General features: G+C 40.3%; 1 protein-coding gene across 3 annotated transcripts in view; it reads right to left on the bottom strand.

Moving 5' to 3' along the window:
- Positions 1-15,443: 15,443 nt before the first annotated feature.
- VRK1 (VRK serine/threonine kinase 1) overlaps positions 15,444-21,082 on the bottom strand; it is a 53,905-nt gene continuing 48,266 nt past the window's right edge. For all 3 annotated transcript variants that reach the window (XM_048855201.2, XM_048855202.2, XM_048855203.2), the window contains one exon: positions 15,444-16,861. In XM_048855201.2, the coding sequence (XP_048711158.1) occupies positions 16,774-16,861 (88 nt within the window). In that variant the 3' untranslated portion in view covers positions 15,444-16,773. The remainder of the gene's footprint in view (positions 16,862-21,082) is intronic.

Here is a 21,082-nt window from a genome sequence, read left to right as displayed (position 1 = left end):
CCTTCTCATTCCCTGTGGTTTCTCTCTCCAACAGGCAGTACATACATGCTCTTTTTGTGTTTGTGTGAAATATTAACTGTAAGTATTAATTTGGGGTGCAGACTCCCAAATGAAGGCATGACATTTTGAGGGATGCTTCTATCCTTAAACCAAAGAATAATTTTGTGGGAACTCCTGATGTATAATGGGATATGTACTTAGGACATCTCTGCTCCCCTCTAACAATATACGCAGAAGGATGTCACAACTCCATGAATGATTTTACCAGTAACCCAGCACAGTGCACAGTCAAAATCTTGGATTCTGAGCATAGTTATAGCAGCACAGGAATTAGCCAGTGATAATCTAAAGGTCAAATGCAATCACCCTCAGCTTCTCCCTCCCATTTAATATTTGAAAGCTTACACCCACTTCAAGCTGAGCTTCCATTGAGGGGCCCCTGGAGTCAGAGGGTCCGAGCATGCCTATTGGCCGCCCTGGGAATTTATTCCAAATCAAATCATCATCTTTCATGATTGCAAAGTTAAAAACATCTGCAAATGGGCATTCTCCATTGATCGCCATCACTGTGTAATTGGCGACACAAAGTATAGCATAAATGCCAGGCTGAGAATGACTGCTTCAAATGACACTAAGTTTTACTACTACAAGCAAAGCTATGAAATGTAAAAAGAAAAGGAGTACTTGTGGCACCTTAGAGACTAACCAATTTATTTGAGCATGAGCTTTCGTGAGCTACAGCTCACTTCATCGGATGCACACCGTGGAAACTGCAGAAGACATTATATACACACAGAGACCATGAAACAATACCTCCTCCCACCCCACTGTCCTGCTGGTAATAGCTTATCTAAAGTGATAATCAAGTTGGTATGCATCCGATGAAGTGAGCTGTAGCTCACGAAAGCTCATGCTCTAGAGACTAACCAATTTATTTGAGCATGAGCTTTCGTGAGCTACAGCTCACTTCATCGGATGCATACCAACTTGATGATCACTTTAGATAAGCTATTACCAGCAGGACAGTGGGGTGGGAGGAGGTATTGTTTCATGGTCTCTGTGTGTATATAATGTCTTCTGCAGTTTCCACGGTGTGCATCCGATGAAGTGAGCTGTAGCTCACGAAAGCTCATGCTCAAATAAATTGGTTAGTCTCTAAGGTGCCACAAGTACTCCTTTTCTTTTTGCGAATACAGACTAACACGGCTGTTACTCTGAAACCTATGAAATGTAGTTAACTGCAGCTTTTTTCATTTGCCAGTTTCCTTTTAGCCTGCAAAGGTTTTCTTTCAGTAATTAACTTGCACATGCTACTTACTATGTACATTTTTCAGTAGGAAAAAAAATCAGTGTTGGACCATATGATGTAGTTTGGTCTTATACTATGTTACCTTCCCCATCATTTGTTGCAAAAAGATATTTTGGAGAAAGGAAGGATTCTCTCAGGAAGGTTTGGGTTTTGGGGGAAGGCAGTTTTCTCCAGCCAGATAAAACCTAATTTTGTTTTTGAGGGTCGCCCTGGAGTTTAATCCTTGTAAATTATGTGGCTAGGAAGGGGGCTTCCTTTTTCCCCACACTTTCCTTCAGGCTGAAAAGGATAAGCCAGATGTCTGCTACTTTTCTAGTTATGAGGGGGAAAATAGGCTGGAGGAAGAGGAAGTTGTTCCCTTTGTGTTAGTATTATGCAACAGTTGGGGTGATTGAGTAGAGGGGGGTACAGCGTACATTGGTGCCCCAAAGTTTCCCAGTAATAACCACTTACTGGCATTAAGGATCATCCTGGCTTCTCTCCGAATATGGCTTTTTTTCTCCCTTCTATAAGTTTCTTAGTTGCCCAGATTGGGGGGCAGGGGGGGAGATACTGGTTCTTAAAACAGAAAGCCTAGAAATATTGGGGAGAAGATATTTCTAAGGATGTAAGGATGATGGAAGTTTCAGAGTAGCAGCCGTGTTAGTCTGTAGCCTTAAAAAGAAAAGGAGTACCTGTGGCACCTAAGAGACTAAAAAATTTATTTGAGCATAAGCTTTCAGGAGCTACAGCTCACTTCATCGGATTTTCCACTGCATGAATCCGATGAAGTGAGCTGTAGCTCATGAAAGTTTATGCTCAAATAAATTTGTTAGTCTCTAAGGTGCCACAAGTACTCCTTTTCTTTTTAAGGATGATGGAGAAAGCTTGTATTCTGCTTGTATTGGAAACCTATCTGGGCGAGGCCAGGACTCATGCTAGCTACTGAAAGTGTTTGTTAAAAGGAGGGAGTGACAATTAATGGCCAGAGAATGTGGTTGAGGGAGCTAGGGTCACCAGGTTGTCTCTTGATGTACTGGGATAGCAGGGGTCTTTTCTTCACCAAAGGCAAAAAGGGACTGGATATAAATCACTGAATCAGGAGGGGAAAGTGATTGGTGACTAGAATTTCCAGAAAAAAGGGTTACTAACCTTCTGTAACCATTCTCCGAGATGTTTTGTACATGCCCATTCCATTTCTTGGTTTGCGTGCACTGGGTGCACAGTCCGAAATATTTCCCTCAGTGGTGTCCAGTAGGGCAGCTCAAGTGCCCTCTGCTGCTGCACGCCGCTGTGTATCAGTAAAAAGGGCCCAGCCACATCAGTTCCTTTCTGCCAGACAACACTGATGCAAAGGGCTAGGAGGGTGGGTCATGGAATGGACATGTTCAACATCTTGAAGAACAAGTTATAGAAGGTTAGTAACACTTTTTTCTTTGAGTGCATTCCACTCTTGGTGACTCACAAGCCATGAAGTAGGAGGAGGGATCAGAGTTCTTGTATGCACAGACCAGAGTGCAACTTGTCCAAATTTAGGATCATCTCTAGAGTACTGAGTGATGGCATAATGTGGCATGCAAAGGTGTGAATTGAAGACTAGGTTGTTGCTCTGCAAATTTCCTTGACAAGGACTTGCACAAGGAATGCCAACACGGCTGCTTGAGATCTTGTGGAATGTGCTGTCAGTTTGTTTGGCAAGGAAATGGCTGCAGATCGTAACATCCATGAAAGCAGGAAGTTATCAGAGGTGAAATTCTTTGTGAAGAGACCAGGAGACTTTTCATCCCGTCTGTGATGGCTGTGAATAGTTGGGCTGACAATCAGAATTATTTAGTCCTGTCTATGAGGAACATCTAAGGTGTACAGGCGGTGCTCCTCTGTATTGGTGTGTGGTTTTGGATAAAACATGGGTAAGTAAACTGAGTGGTTAATATGAGCATTAGACACCACTTTAGAGAGAAATCTTGGATGAGGGCATAAGTATACTTCATCCTTCAAGAAGATTGCATGAGGCAGTTCGGATGTCAGCGCACGCAGCACAACCACCTTCCTAGATGAAGTAATAGCTACTGGAAAAGCTTACCTTCAGTGATAAGTGTAGTAAGGAACATATTGCTAGAGGCTCAAATAGTAGCCCCATGAGCACCAACAAAACTAGGTTCAAGTCCCAAGATGGAATAGGTTCCCTTATCTGAGGGTACAACCTTTCCAGGCCCTTCAAAAATCTGATTGTCATATTTGAAAATATGGAACAGTATCCATGTAAGGATGAAAACTTGATATTGCTGCTAGGTGGACCTTGATAGAAGTAATTGCCAACCCTGGTGCAATAGAAAATCCAGGATACGCTGGATAAGGGATTGCATTGGCAAGACCCTAGATTGATGAGACCATATAGAAAAAACACGCCACTTTGACAAGAAAATAGACTTGGTAGAGAGCTTTCTACTATTTAACAAGACACCAAGACCACTGGATCCAGTGCAGCTGGCAGTGAAGATCTGGCTACAGATTTCCCCTCATCAACTAAAAAGGAGAACTCCTGTCAAGCATTCTCTGGCAGTATGTCCCCAATGTAGGAGAGTCCCAAACATTAAACTCCTAATGACCCAAAAGCATTTTTTGGCTGGCAGTCCTGACTTGCAACTTTTCTACCACTTTTTTTTTTTGTCGCGCATCCTTTGATTTGGGAGTCAGCCCTTGTTGCCCCTGTCATTTCCTTTCCTTGGCCACCAACACCAACAGAGAGCCCAGGGAGAGGGAAGATGAGAGTTGAGATATTTAAATCCCTTGGATGGGACATAATATTTACATTTGGCCCTTTTTGACATGGCAGGAAGGGACGAAGGGGTCCATGATTGCCAGATACTCTTAATGAGCTCCATGATTGTTCAGGATGTGGAAGGGGGCTCCAGGGCAAGGGTGCGGGGGGAGGAAGAGAGCTCCAGCTGGGGGGTGCGGGCTCTGGGGTGGGACTGGGGATGAGGGGTTGGGGGTTCAGGAGGGTGCTCCAGGCTGGGACCAAGAGGTTCAGAGGGCAGGAGGAGGGGGATCAGCACTGGGGCAGGGGTACAGGAGAGGGGCAGGGGTGCAAGCTCCAAGCAGCACTTACCTCAAGCAGCTCCCAGAAGCAGCGGCATGTCCCCTCTCTTGTTCCTATGCAGAAGCACAGCCAGGCAGCTCTGTGCATTGCCCTATCTGCAGGTACCACCACTGCAGCTCCTATTGGCCGCAGTTCCCAGCCAATGGGAGCTCTGGGGCAGCGCAGCATGCAGAGCCCCTTGGCTGCCCCATGCATAGGAGCCAGAGAGGGGACATGCCACTGCTTCCGGGAGCCGCTTGGAGCGGGGAAAGCCCTGGAATCCACTCCCCGGCAGGAGTTCCGGAGCAGGGCAAGCCCTGGACCCTGCTCCCCCGTGGAAGTTTGAGCGCTGGATTAAAACGTCTGGAGGGCCGGATGAGGCCCCTGGGCCGTAGTTTGCCCAGCCCCAGTTTAAAGCAATAGATTTGATCCATTAGGTTGGGAGCATTGTTTTAATATACTCAGTTTAGTTGACTTCGGTCTCTTTCAATTACCCTTCCAGAAAAAACAGGTGAAAAATAATCTCTCTTTATATCATTTAGTTTGCTGTTGATTGAGTCCCTTCTCCTGATGCTTGCTTAGTTTTTGCAGGCTAGTGAGGACAGAACAGCTATTATTCAAGACATTTTAAAGGAGTTCTCAGAGTTTTAACTTGCAGATTCTTCCCTTTCATATCTACATCTCATCAATGAAATATGAGGATTATTGATAAGGACATAGAATTTACATAGATAATGGGTTCAACCTTAACTTTGAAATGGGGATTAATTCTAAAAATAGTAGCAATAAATTACAACACAGAGCACTCTTATGCCAAGGGCACAAAAGTTTAGAGAGTCAACTACCTACCACTATGCAATGCTTAATACAAAAGATGTGAATGAATTCCAGGTATAAGTCTTGGATATTTGATCCATCCACTTGTCCATTCTCACCACAATGAAGAAATGACAGGCTTCTGCCTTCACCTGTGTGACAGAATATACCCGTATGCCCTGCACACTAGTGTAATAGTTTTTGTACAACGCATGTCTTGTGAGATATCATTTAAAAATTCATAATTTGCTGATTAATAATATGGCAAAATGCGTGTAGCAGTGTTATAGCTGAAGTTATGAATGTAAGCTAAAATCAGGTCTACAAGTATTTTTTCCAGATAAGTCTGGGGAGTGGCTAAACCAGTTGCTCAGGGACAAGCTGATGCCTCAGCCAGGTGTAAACAAGGCCAGTGGGCCACTACTTGCTAAATGGCCGTTCTTTGGCAGGAAAGACAGCATGGGTGAAAAATCCACATTTTAGCAAAGAAACATCATGGAGTTTCCTTTCACACAGACTGCTTGTCACCTTGCTTCCAGCTGGAAATTCTTCTCAAAGGGGGACAAGACTGTAAAAATAAGGGGCAGACACCCCAAGACACCCCCATCGCATTTACAGCACCTGAAGAGACGAGGGAAGCAGCCGTTGGATGCTGAGGGAGGGGTCCTGACCTAAAGCGCATGTGGTCAGAAAATTGCTTTGAATCTAATATAGTTTGTTAAGGTAGGCACCAGTAAAGTGTTTTATTTTTTCTTGTAAGCATTTCTGACTTTTATGCCTCGCTACTTGTACTCTCAAAATCTTTTTGCAATTAATAAACTAGTTGTATTGTTTTATCTAATCCAGTGTGCTCAAGTATCTGGGTAACTCCATTTGGGGTAACAAGTTGTTTGCATATTATTCCCTTAAAGGAATAACGGATTCAGTATATTCGTACTGGCCAGGAGAGGGCTGGGAAGTATAGGACGTACATTTCTGGGGGGAAATATGGTAATTTTTAAGGTTGATAAGAGCCAAGGTGTGGCTAGCTGGCTGCAGCATACACAAACATAGCTGGGAGTGACACATGCCAAAAGCTGTTTGTGAGCAGTTCAGATTGGAGGCTACAGAAGCAAGGCACTGTAAAGGGCACCCCATGTTACAGGGCAGGGGTGACACAGCTACTCATTAGTCTGGATTGTACCCTGGTATGTCACAACCTGTCACTGACTGGCTTTGTTCACCCCTCGGAACAATGAAAGTTTTGCTGACAAAAAGCCCACTGCAAACAGCGCTTTGCCAGCAGAAGCGGCTACTGCTGCTTGTTGGGGGTGGAAGTTTTTTTTTTGTCAGCGGCAGAGTTCTCTCCTGCCGACAAACAGTGGCTACACGGCGCACCTTTTAGTGGCAGAGCTGTGTTGCTCAAAGGTACGTAGTGTAGACCTAGCCTTATAGATAAAGCTTTTAATTTTAAAAAGTTGAATGCTCTCCAGTCCTAACCACTTCTCCAGACTGACTGATGACCTGAGGAGATTACCCAGCCTTTCAGACTAGCTTCCACAATAAAGAAATTTTCAATGGAATTTGAGAGGAGACACAACATAATACCTTTGTCCGCCCACCAATCTAGATGCTAGAGAACTGATGAGATAATCAGGGGTATGTAATCTAGACATTCTCTCTCTCAGGAACCAGCACAGAGAATCTCTGAAACACTCATGAGAAACCATAATCAGGTCAATACTCTAGTAACAAAACCATCATTCCTAGCAAGTGAAGAAATTCTCTGGCAGTTAAACACGATATTGAAATGGCACTCTGTATCTTGACATAAGTCTCCCAAAAGCAACAGCTTCCTCAGTAGTACCTTCATTCACAACTGGATGACCCTTTAAAACAATAATGGTATCCTTTCAATTTTGTCCATGACTGTGTCCCGAAGAACCCCTCCGTGCCCACTGGCAAAGGGTTCACTGCCATGTAATAGCAACTTCTATCAACCTGACAAACTCACTACACCTAACACATTGTTGTCATGCCATTTATAAAGAATGTCATGTAAGATATCAAATGAAAGCCAGTGACACACCGGTCATTAATATCGTTCTGAAATGTAGGTATTTAGCACTGTAGAAGGAATTATGGATTCATAGTGATATTATGCTTTAAAGTCTAACTAAACAAAGGGAGAAACAGGTTTTCTTCCAGACAAGAGGGATGACAGTTATCTCCTTGTCTCTAATGTAAATTTAGCATGGTGATGCCAAAGACAATGGACAGTTCATTTGTATTGGAGTGAAACAGGAGGAGAAAATTAACATGAGGATGTGAAATCAGGATGGGAAGACACTGGAGTCTGAACCCCAAGGGGTCATGTTCACTGTGGTGACAAAGACAATAAGCCTGGGGAATATAAGGAGAAGCAAAAAGACATTTTGGTTATCCATTACGGAGGGAACAAAGAGGTACTGCTCTTTGCATTCCATAAACAGTGGATCCCAGGCTGAGAGAGTTGTTGATGCTAAGAAGTGGTTGAAGGTGAGAGAACTTCCTTGGACGAGGATTGTAACCTGTTAAGATTTAGTCACTAGAAAGCGTGATTATATTTTTGTTTTGTTTGTAGCCATTTTTCTGTTTCTATTATCTCTGCTTAATATCAAACTTATTATTGTTTTATTATAAATTCATCTCTGGGCCAGTATATTAAAGCGAGGTGAGCATCACCGGCTGAGCCAACAGGCTGCATATTCTGTCTCTTTGGAGACAGATTTGGTATTTCTGTGGGCATCCAATGACAGGAGCTGGATGCTGCAGAGACACTCTTCTGGAGAGTTTGGAAACTGAAGTACACACCCAGGTAAAGTTAGGACTGTCGGTCCTAAGAAGGTAAAGTTAGGACTGTCGGTCCTAAGAAGTTTGTGGCTAACAGACTTGGTAAAGAGCTGTCATAACACCAGCAAAATTCTCTTTTGCTACGGCAGTGGGGTTACAGGGTGACTTGAAGTTTTCTCGGGGAATCCAGAACTGCACAATGACAAAACTGTACTGCTGTAGAGAGAGCGCTGTAGATTTTCTGGCAGATTCTAAGCATGTTCTGTGAACTGCAGCAATTAAAAGTTGTTTTTTTCTGATTTTGTGCTGTGCTGTCTTAATCATACTTTTTAGTTACTGCATTTGATGCATTGTTGTCATTTTAAATTATCTACAGAACCACCCACAATGAAAATGTTAGTTAATAAGACCAAAGAGTTTTTTGTAGGGGCTTCTGTAACTGTTTGTTGGAACAGATGAGGATTGCCTTAGAAAAACAGGAGGAAGAAATACAGACTTGGAATTAGATAAAGCAATTATTTTAATATTTGACTTACAGGGGCACTAAGAAGTCCCAGTCAGGAACAAGACACCATTTTGCTAGGTGCTATACAAATGTGTTAGACAGTCCCTGCCCTAAAGAGCTTATAGCATAAAGTACATACATGAGATGGGAAGAGGATACAATCAAATATATATAGTTTTATACCCATTTACATTTCCAAATTTTTTCAAATAAAGTATAATTACTTCCAGTTTCCAAGAAAGCCTGTTCCTTGGGGGAACAAAATTACCCTTGTATGAATTACCATTATCTTTTTGAAATATAAGGTCTCCTCCAACCACAGTGACTGCCCTAACCAGGCGGCTATTCTAAGTGGGACATTCTGTCTCTCCTGGAGCGAGAGAGAGAGAATACCTGGGTTCCAGTTTCTGCGCTATTGAAAATTTAACTACAATATTTAATGGTATGCCTGGTTCAGACATTTTTACCAGTGTTGTCTCCTATATAGAGCTAGGTGAATTTTTTTTTTGGGGGGGGGGGGGGGGGGGGACAAAACATTTTTCACTGAAGAATGCTGATTCGGGTTGACTGAAAATATTTTGTGTATTCGTGTTGATTTTGAAAAACTGTTTTAGTTGAAAAGAAAATTGGAAATGTCAAAACAGTTCATTTTGATAGAAAACATTTTGATTTTTTGGGCTACACTCACAAGGGTATTTAGGCACCATTCACAGAACCACATCCGTGATGCCGGTCTAGTATAGCATTGCTAACACTGGTGGAGCTGATCAGTGGTGAATTACAGGTCCTATTTTTTTTTTAAGTGTAAATAAGGCCTGGGAAGTAGCGGGATCAAAGTTTACCTAACCATCCAGGCCAACAGTCCATTGACATACTTGCTTCATGGCAAAAAAACACTCTTATTTGTGCCGTCTTAACTTAATTTCACTGCAGTGCACATGAACAGTCATCTGAAAATTCTATTCCTCATTGCAAAAAAGGACAATTTTGAATATGTCAGCCATTTCCTGTCATGACTACAGAACAGAATTTTCTCTTAACCTTACAGGGCAATATTTAATGTGGTAGAAAATACTAAAAACTGTATCATGAAGTTCAGTTTACTGCTGTGCTACATACAAGACTCATGTATAGCCTTGTATTGAAGGGGGGGATTTTAATTAAATATCCATTTGTTTTTAGGACTTTGCTGTTGAACAAAAGAATGTGGCGGTGGATCTACTGGGTGTCTCTGCAAGATGAGGATACAATTTTTGTTCCTGCAGAGTTTTCATATCATACTATAAAGTTATTAAAATATTTAAAAGTTCTTGTATTCCCTCAACAGATGTGCAGAACTCTCATTAATGTAAACAGGAGTATGTGAATATATCCAGACCAGAATGCATTCTTGGATCTTTGTGGTTCTGAACGCCGTGTAAAGGAAGTTTTACTCTTCAGGGTGAATTCCACTGAATGACACAGAATGCCTGATTTTCAGAACTGCTGAGCTCCCAGCACTTCATTTTAAGTCAATAGCAGCCGCAGATGTTCAGCACTTCTGAAAAATCAAAAGCAGAATTCCTTGAAAGACCCTCTATTCCTGCAAGAATGATATAAGATGTCAGGACTGCCATCTGATAAATCAGAAGGAGTAGGCCAATACCTCTGGATTTTAATTTTGGAAGAGGTGATAAAAGGAGAATGGGGAACACCGTAACAGGAACTGGAGAATACATAAATAGGGTATGGATTTGCATGTTACAGCAAAGTAACTAGATCATTTTACCCATATAACCTTGGTTCAAGTTCCTTCTCCAGAATGGGGATTCAAACCTGGGTTCCCCACATGCCAGATAATTGCCCTAATCACTGAGTTATGGGCATAAAAGGAAGTTTTCATAGCACCGCCACCAGCATTTGTTTTGTTAATGAGGCCTTAAATCCCCCTTTGTGTCTAGATTTCCATGGCTTTTACTGAAAAGTAAAAAATGTCTGAAATCAACACAAGAATGTTTTGTTCGACCCAAAATGAAATTGTCAGAGTTTTTCATTTGCTTAAGATTCTGAAAATTTTCAGTTGACCTGAAATAATTTGTATTCCACATTTTTCAGAACTGCCAGTGAACCAGTTAATTTACACAACTCTTCTGCTCTATACCTGAACTTAGCCTACATTGTAATTTCTATCACTGGTACTACCAGGGGGTGTTGGTGATAAATTATGGTTCTCATTCTTCCCAGTGTAGAGTCCTCAAAGTTCAGAAGGACACAATTTTTTATGACAGATCGGTAGGCATGCTGTATTAAGAAAAGGTCCTTTTATTTTATATTGATTTTTCTGCTTTCAGGCAGGGATTTGGTTTTATTGGTAAAACTACTTTTGTTGGGGTTTAGCATGGGCAGGAGCTAAAAGTTTGCTGGAGGCAGACTGTTGCTTTGAAGCACATCTAGCATTCCACTCCTCTACCTGCAGAGAGATAGGAGAGTACCTTTTGTTTTTCAAGACATAGATCATGCATTCCTTGTGGTATAAAGCAATTTCTTTTAATATTCTGCAGTGCAATTCATTAATTCCCAAAGCTGCATGTTGTAGTATGCTCTCTGAACAAAGCTAAGTACTTTCCCTTCCAGGGCTGTTTTGTCTTCTAAATGTATCCTTCCTGGATGTGTCTCACATTATTGTGTATGCACTGGTTCTATTTAATGAACATATTAATCCCTAGTTCTTTTGCTTAGTTTGTAATTGTAGCATTTATCCCCATTTTAAAAATTCTGGATATGGATTATTATTGTGCAACTTCTGTCCAGTCTGGAGTGGACGGAAAAATGGAATAAAGTTATGAGTTAAATAAATAAAATACATACTTTATTTTTGCTTCTACTGTACTTCAGTACTGTCTTAGTGTATTCTCGCTACTTTTTCTTCTAGCATTACTTACAAAAAATCTGTTACAACACCTGAGGTCTGCAGAACTGGAATTGCTGACTTCCCAAGGTAGAGAGAGGACAAAAATATGAAAGGCAGAGCCTTTTCCATCAAAGACCACCTACTCCAAAATTCTCTTCCCTTCTCTATATATGCCAGAGTCCACCTGGAGCACCCATTAGAGTGCTCAAGACTTGCATAGTATCTTCCACAATTTCCTGGAAGGTTAAGGCAAAAATTCAGGGCTTTTTGTTTCACTTTCTAGTGGCTTTGGAATTTGTGGAACTTATTATCCATTTTGAAAATACTTACATTATTTTTTGTATATTGGCCATAAGCCTTAAGGTGTTGGATTCATAAAAAGTTTAAACATTTGGGTTGATGAACTGCATGGGTATCCGATGAAGTGAGCTGTAGCTCACGAAAGCTTATGCTCAAATAAATTGGTTAGTCTCTAAGGTGCCACAAGTACTCCTTTTCTTTTTGCAAATACAAACTAACACGGCTGTTACTCTGAAACCTGCATGGGTATGAATTATTTCCTTGTGAAAGGACAGTTCCTGGTGAAGGCAGGGTAATAAATGGGCAACAATGAAAGAGCACAATTGTGGTCACATAGCTGGTGACATCAAACTTAACACGTTGTAAAGTGAACAGAGAAAACCCTCAGCTGTTCAGTGACATCCGATGAAAGTTTTTGTTTCTTCTGACGGGACATCAGCGTACCTCACATCCTAGTATAGCTCAGTTTAGTTCACAGTGAAGGTGCAACTCCTTTTTAGCACCTCTCATCAAGCAAAATAAATAAATACATGGTCATAGTGGTGGCATTTTGCAATAAACCAAAGGACAAAAATGTCTGAGAGACAAGGTGGTCCAGAGCAGCAGAGCCAGCCAGGGATTCCTCCACAGATGGCTAGTTAATCTGTCCCTTTGAGGGCCACAGCCATTGAAAGGAACCATAACAGATTGAAGAATCAGCCAAAATGGTTACATGGGAATAGCAGGCCCCTATATACAGCGCCAAGAGGGGGCATCTTCAAGGGACAACAGAGCCGACCCGATGGATACCACTGAGGGAAAATCTTTCCAGCAGCAGTGCACATGGCACGCACACACCTACACTGTAATGGACATGAGCAAAGACTCAAAGAAGAGTTAAGGGGTTCTGCCCACACTGCAAAAAAACCAAATACTGTGCCAATGGAATACAACCTCTGGCAAAAGCAAAACTTAAATGTCATGGTTACTAACCTAGCATTATACATGTACAGTGTGGTCAAATCATATTTTAAGACAACCATGCCAGTAACTGATAAACTCAGTGTTAAGTTATAGTGGGGACCAAGGCCTTAATTTCACACTAGCCCAACCATCCTTCCACTTTTTTTTAGTGGTAATGGCCAAGAAACAGTTACTGGTTACGGAATGATCCAAAAGCTGTTCATCTCCTACCATGTCCTAATCGCAAGTTATAAACTCGAAAAAGCAAAATCTTCTTCAATTTAAACTACTGCTACAATGGATAAAAATCTAGAAACATGTTACATTAAATTGCTAAGGGAGGTAAGGTATCCAGCAAAGGTCTTCAGAATAAAAAAATATAATAGGGTCTCTCAATTAGAGAAGTGGCACTCTGAGCCTATGTGCTGGCATGCCTACAGTTTTTTTAAATGTCTGGCAGGATGTTTTACAAACTAAACTCAGCAAGCTTACAATTCTACCAGAAGGTGCTTCAGATGGTTTTGCTAATAATTTTGATCAGCTAAAATGGGGCGGGGCGGTGGGGGGGGGGGGAACATTTCATTTATTTGGCTTTTCAAAAAAAACTGTCAAATCTAAGCAGGACCATTAACTGCCCCCTCCTGAATGCCCCCTCCACCCAAGATAAAAACACCTTTTTTTTTTCCTGGCCTCAAAAGTAGTTTGTAAAATCAGCCTTTGTTTCCAAAACTAAGTTTGGTCATTCTTTGTGCATTTCCCTCACTAGAAGGAACAACATGATTCTTCAGAAAATTCATTGAAAGCTGGCATTGCTTCTACTGCAAACATGTAAGTGCTAACCACCATATATTGGCTTTTGTTTTAATAGCCTTTTAACCAACTTTGTTAATGGACTGAATGCAATTTAGATATGGAACTTGGCTAAAACGTAGCTTCAATTGGCTATTAAAATTTAAGAGCCAACTAAGATAGCTAATTACAAAAAAAAGCTCCAGTGATAATGCTAAGCAGAATTAGTAATAGCAAATGACAGTCTGTCTAGTCTTATTCCCAAAGGGAAAGAAACTCTTAACTGAGAAGTCAACCAGACAATGTGCAGAAAACCTAATTGCATTACTGGTATTATGGCATCCCAAATCTGGCAGCTCACTAGGACAAAACAGTGAATAAAGTCTGTCAAACTCTACTCACGAAAGCAACTGACTCTTTTTTTACATACCAGCAGATTCCAGGAACGATTTCATTCTGGGATGTCGGACCTTACTGGGAAATATTCCTGTAAAACAGCCAGGAAAAGGTAAGACCATCAAGCTAGCAAAATCTAAAAAAATCCTGCACCCAAATTAGATTCTCCCTCCAGATATTTTACATTACAAAAAAAAAAAAAACCCCAACGATCTGTCTGCTAAATGTTCAGCACTAAAAGAAGAGTTCTCCGCTTCATTATCGATATCCTCATTACACCATCAGCTGAAGAGCACACTAGTTCTCCCGTGAAGATTTATCATGTATGGTGGCCACTTTGAAACGTAGGTAGTGGAGTCTTTAACATTCCCTACTCAAGTGTCTCCCTGCTGTGCCTGTAAATGTCAGTCCAGTTTTTTCACGGCTGTGCGCACAGATTAGAAACAGCAGGAGAGCTTGGGAGTATGACTACAATGCCAGTAAGGACACTTGTCTTCATGGCATTGCTCAAGTGATTCTTGGAATGTAGGACCCTGCTGTTTTCTAATATTTACACACAACTGGAGTCATCAAGAGCAGTTAAATGCAGTCTAAAGGCAGCTTGCTTCCTTTGTGTTACCGGTTTTACACTCAAATGGGATGTCAACAAAAACTACCACCCCACTCCTTCAACTAAGTGGTATATTTTCCCCACCTTTTTGCCATCCAAGTGTAACTATCACACTATTTCATCACAATCTTCCACTTAGCTTTCCACTGCTGTTGCCCACACTTTAAGCATCATGTAAATTCACATGGAGCACCTAGGGAGATTCTTGACCTCTGGTCGTGCTTTTGCAATCTAGCTTTTTTGTGACCAAACAAGAGCAGAGAGGGCCTAAGAAGTCATTCACCTAGGGTCTAAAGCACCTTCACTTCCTAGAACACTTTGAAATAAACACCTCACCTCAGAGACCATTCTTTTTTGTTATCAAGAAATTAGCACAAACTAAAATATCTTCATAAAATGTCTCTGTGAATGTAAGTTTGGTCTTGGTTATCATCAAATGGAAGCACAGTATTTGACGACTGGGAAGGTATGGAAGAGAGATCTGGCATACCAGTAAAATTCACAGGTGTTTCATTCAATTTTTTTAAATGTTCAATAATCAATAAAGAACACACACATGAATAAAGCTAGCTTTGCACATTCAGATATTATAATTTATATTTGCTTGCCTGTAATATTTCTCTGGCAGGATTTTCGACTTTAACTTTTGACAGTAAACTTTAATTGGAAAAAAGACTGAAATGTAAAGGCTGCCACAGCCTCTTACCTTCACTTCTGGAAAGGTGCTCACTAGACAGACATTGAGGGGTAAAATCTGAGGTAGCCAAAGTGTTAACACATGGTGATACTATACTTGGAAATATCTAGCCATGTTCCCATAATTCTATTAACAGTAGAGTCCAAGGAAAGCCTCATGTTTATTTCTTCCCTCACGCATTGATAATGCCAGAAGTGAGAAGGCAGTAGGTGTTCTTCCACTGGTCTATTTAAAAATCTTACAATTTTAAACATTAATTTCCTTGTTTTAGAAGAAAAACTGGTGCATCACCTAATCAAGGAACACTTTGACCTGTGTGTGTTAACATACCCATTTATTTCAGTGTGTGGGATACCTGGATAACTACTTTATACAAGTATTTAAATCAGCAAGAAAAAATTGGCGATGTACAGTACAGTATTTCATTTGTTCATTACTACTACTTAAGCAGTTTATCACACCACCATTTCCTTCTTGAGAACTATGTCCATGCCAAATTAAGAGGTCTTTTTTGAATTACCTAAATGCAAAAAAGTGTTAGTTTTCAGTATGAAGCATACCCATTTATTCCATTTTTCCAAAAAATGCCTGTTGGGGCTAAGAATTACCATGAGGAAGTTCAGCATAGAAGTAGTGCTTTTTTAAAAAATTGGAATTTCAAATGAGAATGTCATCTCACCTATAAGCAAAGGTAAAGCATCATTCTAATGTGACAAGCATGAGAGCCAAGTTTTTATTGGAAAAAGGTGTCCAAGTAGAGGACAAATTGAATTTTGTACCCTTTCTTGCTTCCCTAGGATATAAAAAGAAAACCTGAGGTGTGTTTGATTCCTGGGGGCAGAAATTCTGGTCTTGCCTACTCACCCTCCTGGAAGATAATGAATAACTGGAGAACTGATACAAAGACAAATACCATTCAAATGAAACTTGATTAAGTAAATATCTTATGAAATTTAGACATGTCAAAAAATGGTTTCAGCAATGCACACTAACTGAACACAGCTTAGTTGCAAGATGAAACAGCTAACATGATTGCTCAAAACTATGTTCACGCTGTTAAATTTTGTTGTGTACGCCACACTTGAGAACGAAAGTGATTTTTATTTACTGTTTAAATCTGTTTTGGTTAATGTTTATTTAATTCAAACACTTGAGAAATACCTGAAAAAAAGAGATGTCTATGCAATGATCAAAAATCCCTTTCCCTCCCCTTCAGTTAATGCTAAGTCTATATTTCATGCCTCCAAAAAGTCTTCATGCAAAAACAAGGAAGACCGGATGTGACATTGCTTTTTTTAAGGTAACAACAAGCAGAAAAAAAATCATTTGTCTAGTTTCAGGTTTTCTTGCTACATCCTAAAGGAGCAAAAGAGGCACAATTTTCTCTTCAGGTTTCTTCAAAAAGCATAAAAAATATGCAAATATTAAAAACAACCTCACTTCAAAACCTGAAATTTCTGCATTTATGAATAGTATTTTTGTACATGAGTACACAAATACACTTTAATAAAACATTTATTCCGCCAAACAAGATACAAACTGCAGCACAGCCATTTTTCAAATCCTGTAAAAATAAACATTAAAAAGAGAAGCAAAGATTCCAGCGCTACAGTAGCCAAACAAAGCGAAGCAAAGAACAAGGGCACATTATTCTAGTTCTTCTACTTCTGGACTCTCTGTCTGGTTCTTGTGCCTTTCGGCGAACTCTTCTTCCGTGTTTTCATGGCTTCTGAATCTGTAGTTTGTTAAAATAGAATAAAATTAAAGTAAATTATCTTTACACAGTAAAGATAGCAGGAAAGTTTTATGAGAAGATAGTTTATATTATTAGCATTTTAAAAGCATAATACCTCAAGTTAGTTTGTATCTACTCTACAACTAAAGAGGAGCTCCCAATCCGAGGCTGTGGGAATCCTTGATAAGCTCTTTAAAAATACACAATATACAATTAAATACAACTCCCACACTTACTCCCTGACTCCATCAGTTACTTCACAATCCTTCGGTAACAGCAAAGGTAAACATTGCCATCTGAACAGGATTTAAATTTCCTGACAAAATTCTTTAGTTTCATTTTTTCCTTCATAAAAAGCTCAGTCTTATATGACAAAACGGGCCAAGATGTTTTCTCAGGCAGAGACTCCAGCTCCTATTTGAAGTAAAGCAGGAAGCAAACTGGATAACCTGCCTGCCAGGTGTAAAAGGAGCGGAAATTGATGCAGAATCACTTCTGACACCTTTCTTCCTCATGGACTAAGGTCATGCCCACACACTTGTGTGTACCAGTGGTAGTCACATGACAGGAAAATAAAATAGAAGAATAAACATAGGTTACCTTTTTCAAAAACAGAGACCAACCAAAATCTATATTGTTTCAGTTCTTCAGTCTCTACTAATGCCTTATCGAACATGGTCTTGACTTCTTCCCTGGAGCGCCTACAAGAAATGAACTGTGTACCTCTGGATCTTTTTAAAAAAGCAGAATTATCCACTTTGTCTCAGTTCCTCTGACTGCTTACTGTTGTGTGTGTGACTAACCTAAGTCGAGCTGGGCTTGTGTTCTTCATTGGAAGTCATTTTAAGAGAATGGCTGATTGCTCACCAGAAGAAGCCAGTGTTACCAAGTAAGGTGGCTTTGTCAGCCCGTGAATTAACCAAATGGACTGCCATACTGGATCAGAATAGTGGCCATCTATTTCAGTAGCCCGTCTGCTAACTGACAGTATATATTTCTTCCAAACTTTAAAAAATATATCTCATGTAATTGTCGATGTTCTCATTAAAACGTGTAATTTTTTTTGAAGCCTACAAAGCTCTTAAACTTAATGATAATCTTGTGGCAATGAGTTACACAGGATGAGTGTTCTATTAAAAAAACACTTTTTATCGGTTTATTACCTTTCAGTTTCACTGAGGTTCTTCTTACTCTTGTATTTTGATGAAGGGTAAACAGCAGTGTCTGAGTAACCCACCCCTTCTGGAGGGAAAAATAAACTAATCTTCACCCTTTCAGTGACAGATACTAAAATCCCATCCCAGATTTAGCTGAGCCGTTTCCTTAACGTGCAACACTCCATTATTCAATGAGCCCCATACACAGAAAGAAGGCAGAGAAATGGGATATTTTCTTCTGCTCAAAGGAAGGGCTGGATGGATGGAATGCTGTAAAGAGAATCCATTCATCCATACCTGAATATTAGAGAGGGCCTCCCAGCATGAAGCTGTTAAGTGGAAAAATAAACTTTTTGGTTGTGGGGAAAAGATACAGGAGTTCTCAAGCTCCCCATTCATGAGTTCATTTCTCAAGGATTTTTAAATCAAGCAAAACAAAGAGGTGGGAAGAAGTTTCTTTGTCATGAAGTCCTAAACACCTATCTTCTAAGAGCCTAAAAGGGGACAGAGGGGAGGGGAACACTATTGACATAAGCGTAAACCTCACTGTCATAACAGATTAAGAAATTTAACATCCAAGCATCTTGCTGTAATATTGTTGAACAAACTGCAACACTTTTCCTGAAAATACACCATAGGGAAACTCCCTGCATTGACAGTAACGACTCAGTGGTGTAATGAAAGCTGCTCCCAATCAGGGGCAAGGTGTCTAGAAGGTAGATTGAACTGAACAGGCCTGAGACACGCAATCTTACAAGAGGAGCCATTTTATGTGCAAGAGAAGGCCAGATGTGCATATCACCACACATTCTGTTCTCTCTGACACAGAGGCAGCGGGCACTGAGGGCACCTGGAGTCAAGCAGCAAAGACTGAGGGAGAGCTAAAGCCAAAGCAGCACTGGACCTAAAAACAGCACCAGAACTAGACATATCATTAAGACTGACCAGCTGCAACCAAATTAATAGGGCAGAAGGAATAAAGATCTGTGATAGAGCCCTTTTTCCTTTAAAGAATGGGAGTACAAAAGTTATATGTTCCCCTGAAGCGTTCTCCCCAAAAAATTTCCTGCAAGGAGAGCCTGCACAATTAATATAGGAAGCATTGGAGTGCGATGTTTCTCCAAGATTGTTGAGGCACTGGAAACCTATACAATCAAAGTAGGATCAAGAGACCATATTTAGTCATCTTCTCTTGTGGTCATCTAATGCTTTTCACAAATTGTCAAATATAAAGGGAAGAGTAAACCCCTTTGAAACCCCTCCTGGCCAGGGGAAAGCTCCTCTCACCTGTAAAGGGTTAAGAAGCTAAAGGTAACCTCGCTGGCACCTGACCAAAATGACCAATGAGGAGACAAGATACTTTCAAAAGCTGGGAGGAGGGAGAGAAACAAAGGGTCTGTGTCTGTCTGTATGCTGGGTCTTTGCCGGGGATAGACCAGGAATGGAGTCTTAGAACTTTTAGTAAGTAATCTAGCTAGGTATGTGTTAGATTATGATTTCTTTAAATGGCTGAGAAAAGAATTGTGCTGAATAGAATAACTATTTCTGTCTGTGTATCTTTTTGTAACTTAAGGTTTTGCCTAGAGGGGTTCTCTATGTTTTTGAATCTAATTACCCTGTAAGATATCTACCATCCTGATTTTACAGGGGGGATTTCTTTATTTCTATTTACTTCTATTTTTTATTAAAAGTCTTCTTGTAAAAAACTGAATGCTTTTTCATTGTTCTCAGATCCAAGGGTTTGGGTCTGTGGTCACCTATGCAAATTGGTGAGGCTTTTTATCCAACATTTCCCAGGAAAGGGGGGGTGCAAGTGTTGGGAGGATTGTTCATTGTTCTTAAGATCCAAGGGTCTGGGTCTGTAGTCATCTAGGCAAATTGGTGAGGCTTTTTACCAAACCTTGTCCAGGAAGTGGGGTGCAAGGTTTTGGGAAGTATTTTGAGGGGAAGGACGCGTCCAAACAGCTCTTCCCCAGTAACCAGTATTAGTTTGGTGGTGGTAGCGGCCAGTCCAAGGACAACGGGTGGAATATTTTGTACCTTGGGGAAGTTTTGACCTAAGCTGGTAAAGATAAGCTTAGGAGGTTTTTCATGCAGGTCCCCACATCTGTACCCTAGAGTTCAGAGTGGGGGAGGAACCTTGACACAAATCATTAAAGGAAAAGGAGGAATTGAATTAAAAAGAGAGTGGAAAAATGAACTCCATGATTCCAGGAAGGAAGAAGCAAAGAAAAACTAAAAGGACTGAGGAATAGAGTCTGTTTTTACACACTCTGCTTTTCATTGTTCTTTGCTTCTGTGTTTCCTGGTAGAAGACACCATAACACAGGTAGTCTGGAATTTTCACAAGGTGAGGATATCAAGGGAAAAGGAGCAGGACATAAACAATGTATGATTCCATGATCCTATGCTGTACATGCCATAGGACCGAGGTTGGGGTTTCGAGTGTTTTATTACAAAATGAAATAAAAATATTAAGTAGCTTAAATCAAGCTACTTTTACAATTGTAAAGGAAAACCTGTATTTCAATTATTTTGTTGAAGTCATCCCAACAACCAATTCGACATACTCACATATGTCAATAACCATATATAGTATGGTGTTTTTTTTTTTAAATCAACCGTTCCATTAGGCAGTGAACTCAATCAGAAAAATTATTTTATTTAAATATAGTTCTTAATAAAATCTTGAGAAGATTTCATTTCACTGTAAGTGCTTCAGTGGGTCAGTACAGTATCCCTCCCCTCTTCCATCACTAGCAGTACATTTCACTTCCAGGTCCTTAAACCCAGGTTTGGACTGCAAGTACTGCAACACCCACTCAGCATTCTGCAATATATCTAACTATGGTTTAACAAAAGAGAAATCACTATTAATTTATTATTATGAAACAATTCAGCTGAACATAAATTTCTATTACACAAAATATTGACCAATGGAAGATTTTCCCCAGAAGTTTTGCACTTGGTTACAGGATCAGATCATATGCAAAATGCTACCCTTATTAATTTGGAATAGAAGGTAAATACAAAACGGTTTCCACATTTTATTAGGTCCAACAAG

The sequence above is a fragment of the Caretta caretta genome, chromosome 6, assembly GCF_965140235.1.
Source record: "Caretta caretta isolate rCarCar2 chromosome 6, rCarCar1.hap1, whole genome shotgun sequence".
NCBI lineage: Eukaryota > Metazoa > Chordata > Testudines > Cheloniidae > Caretta > Caretta caretta.
The sequence above is the reverse complement of the archived record's forward strand: the minus strand, read 5'-3'. Positions and strand labels throughout refer to the sequence as shown.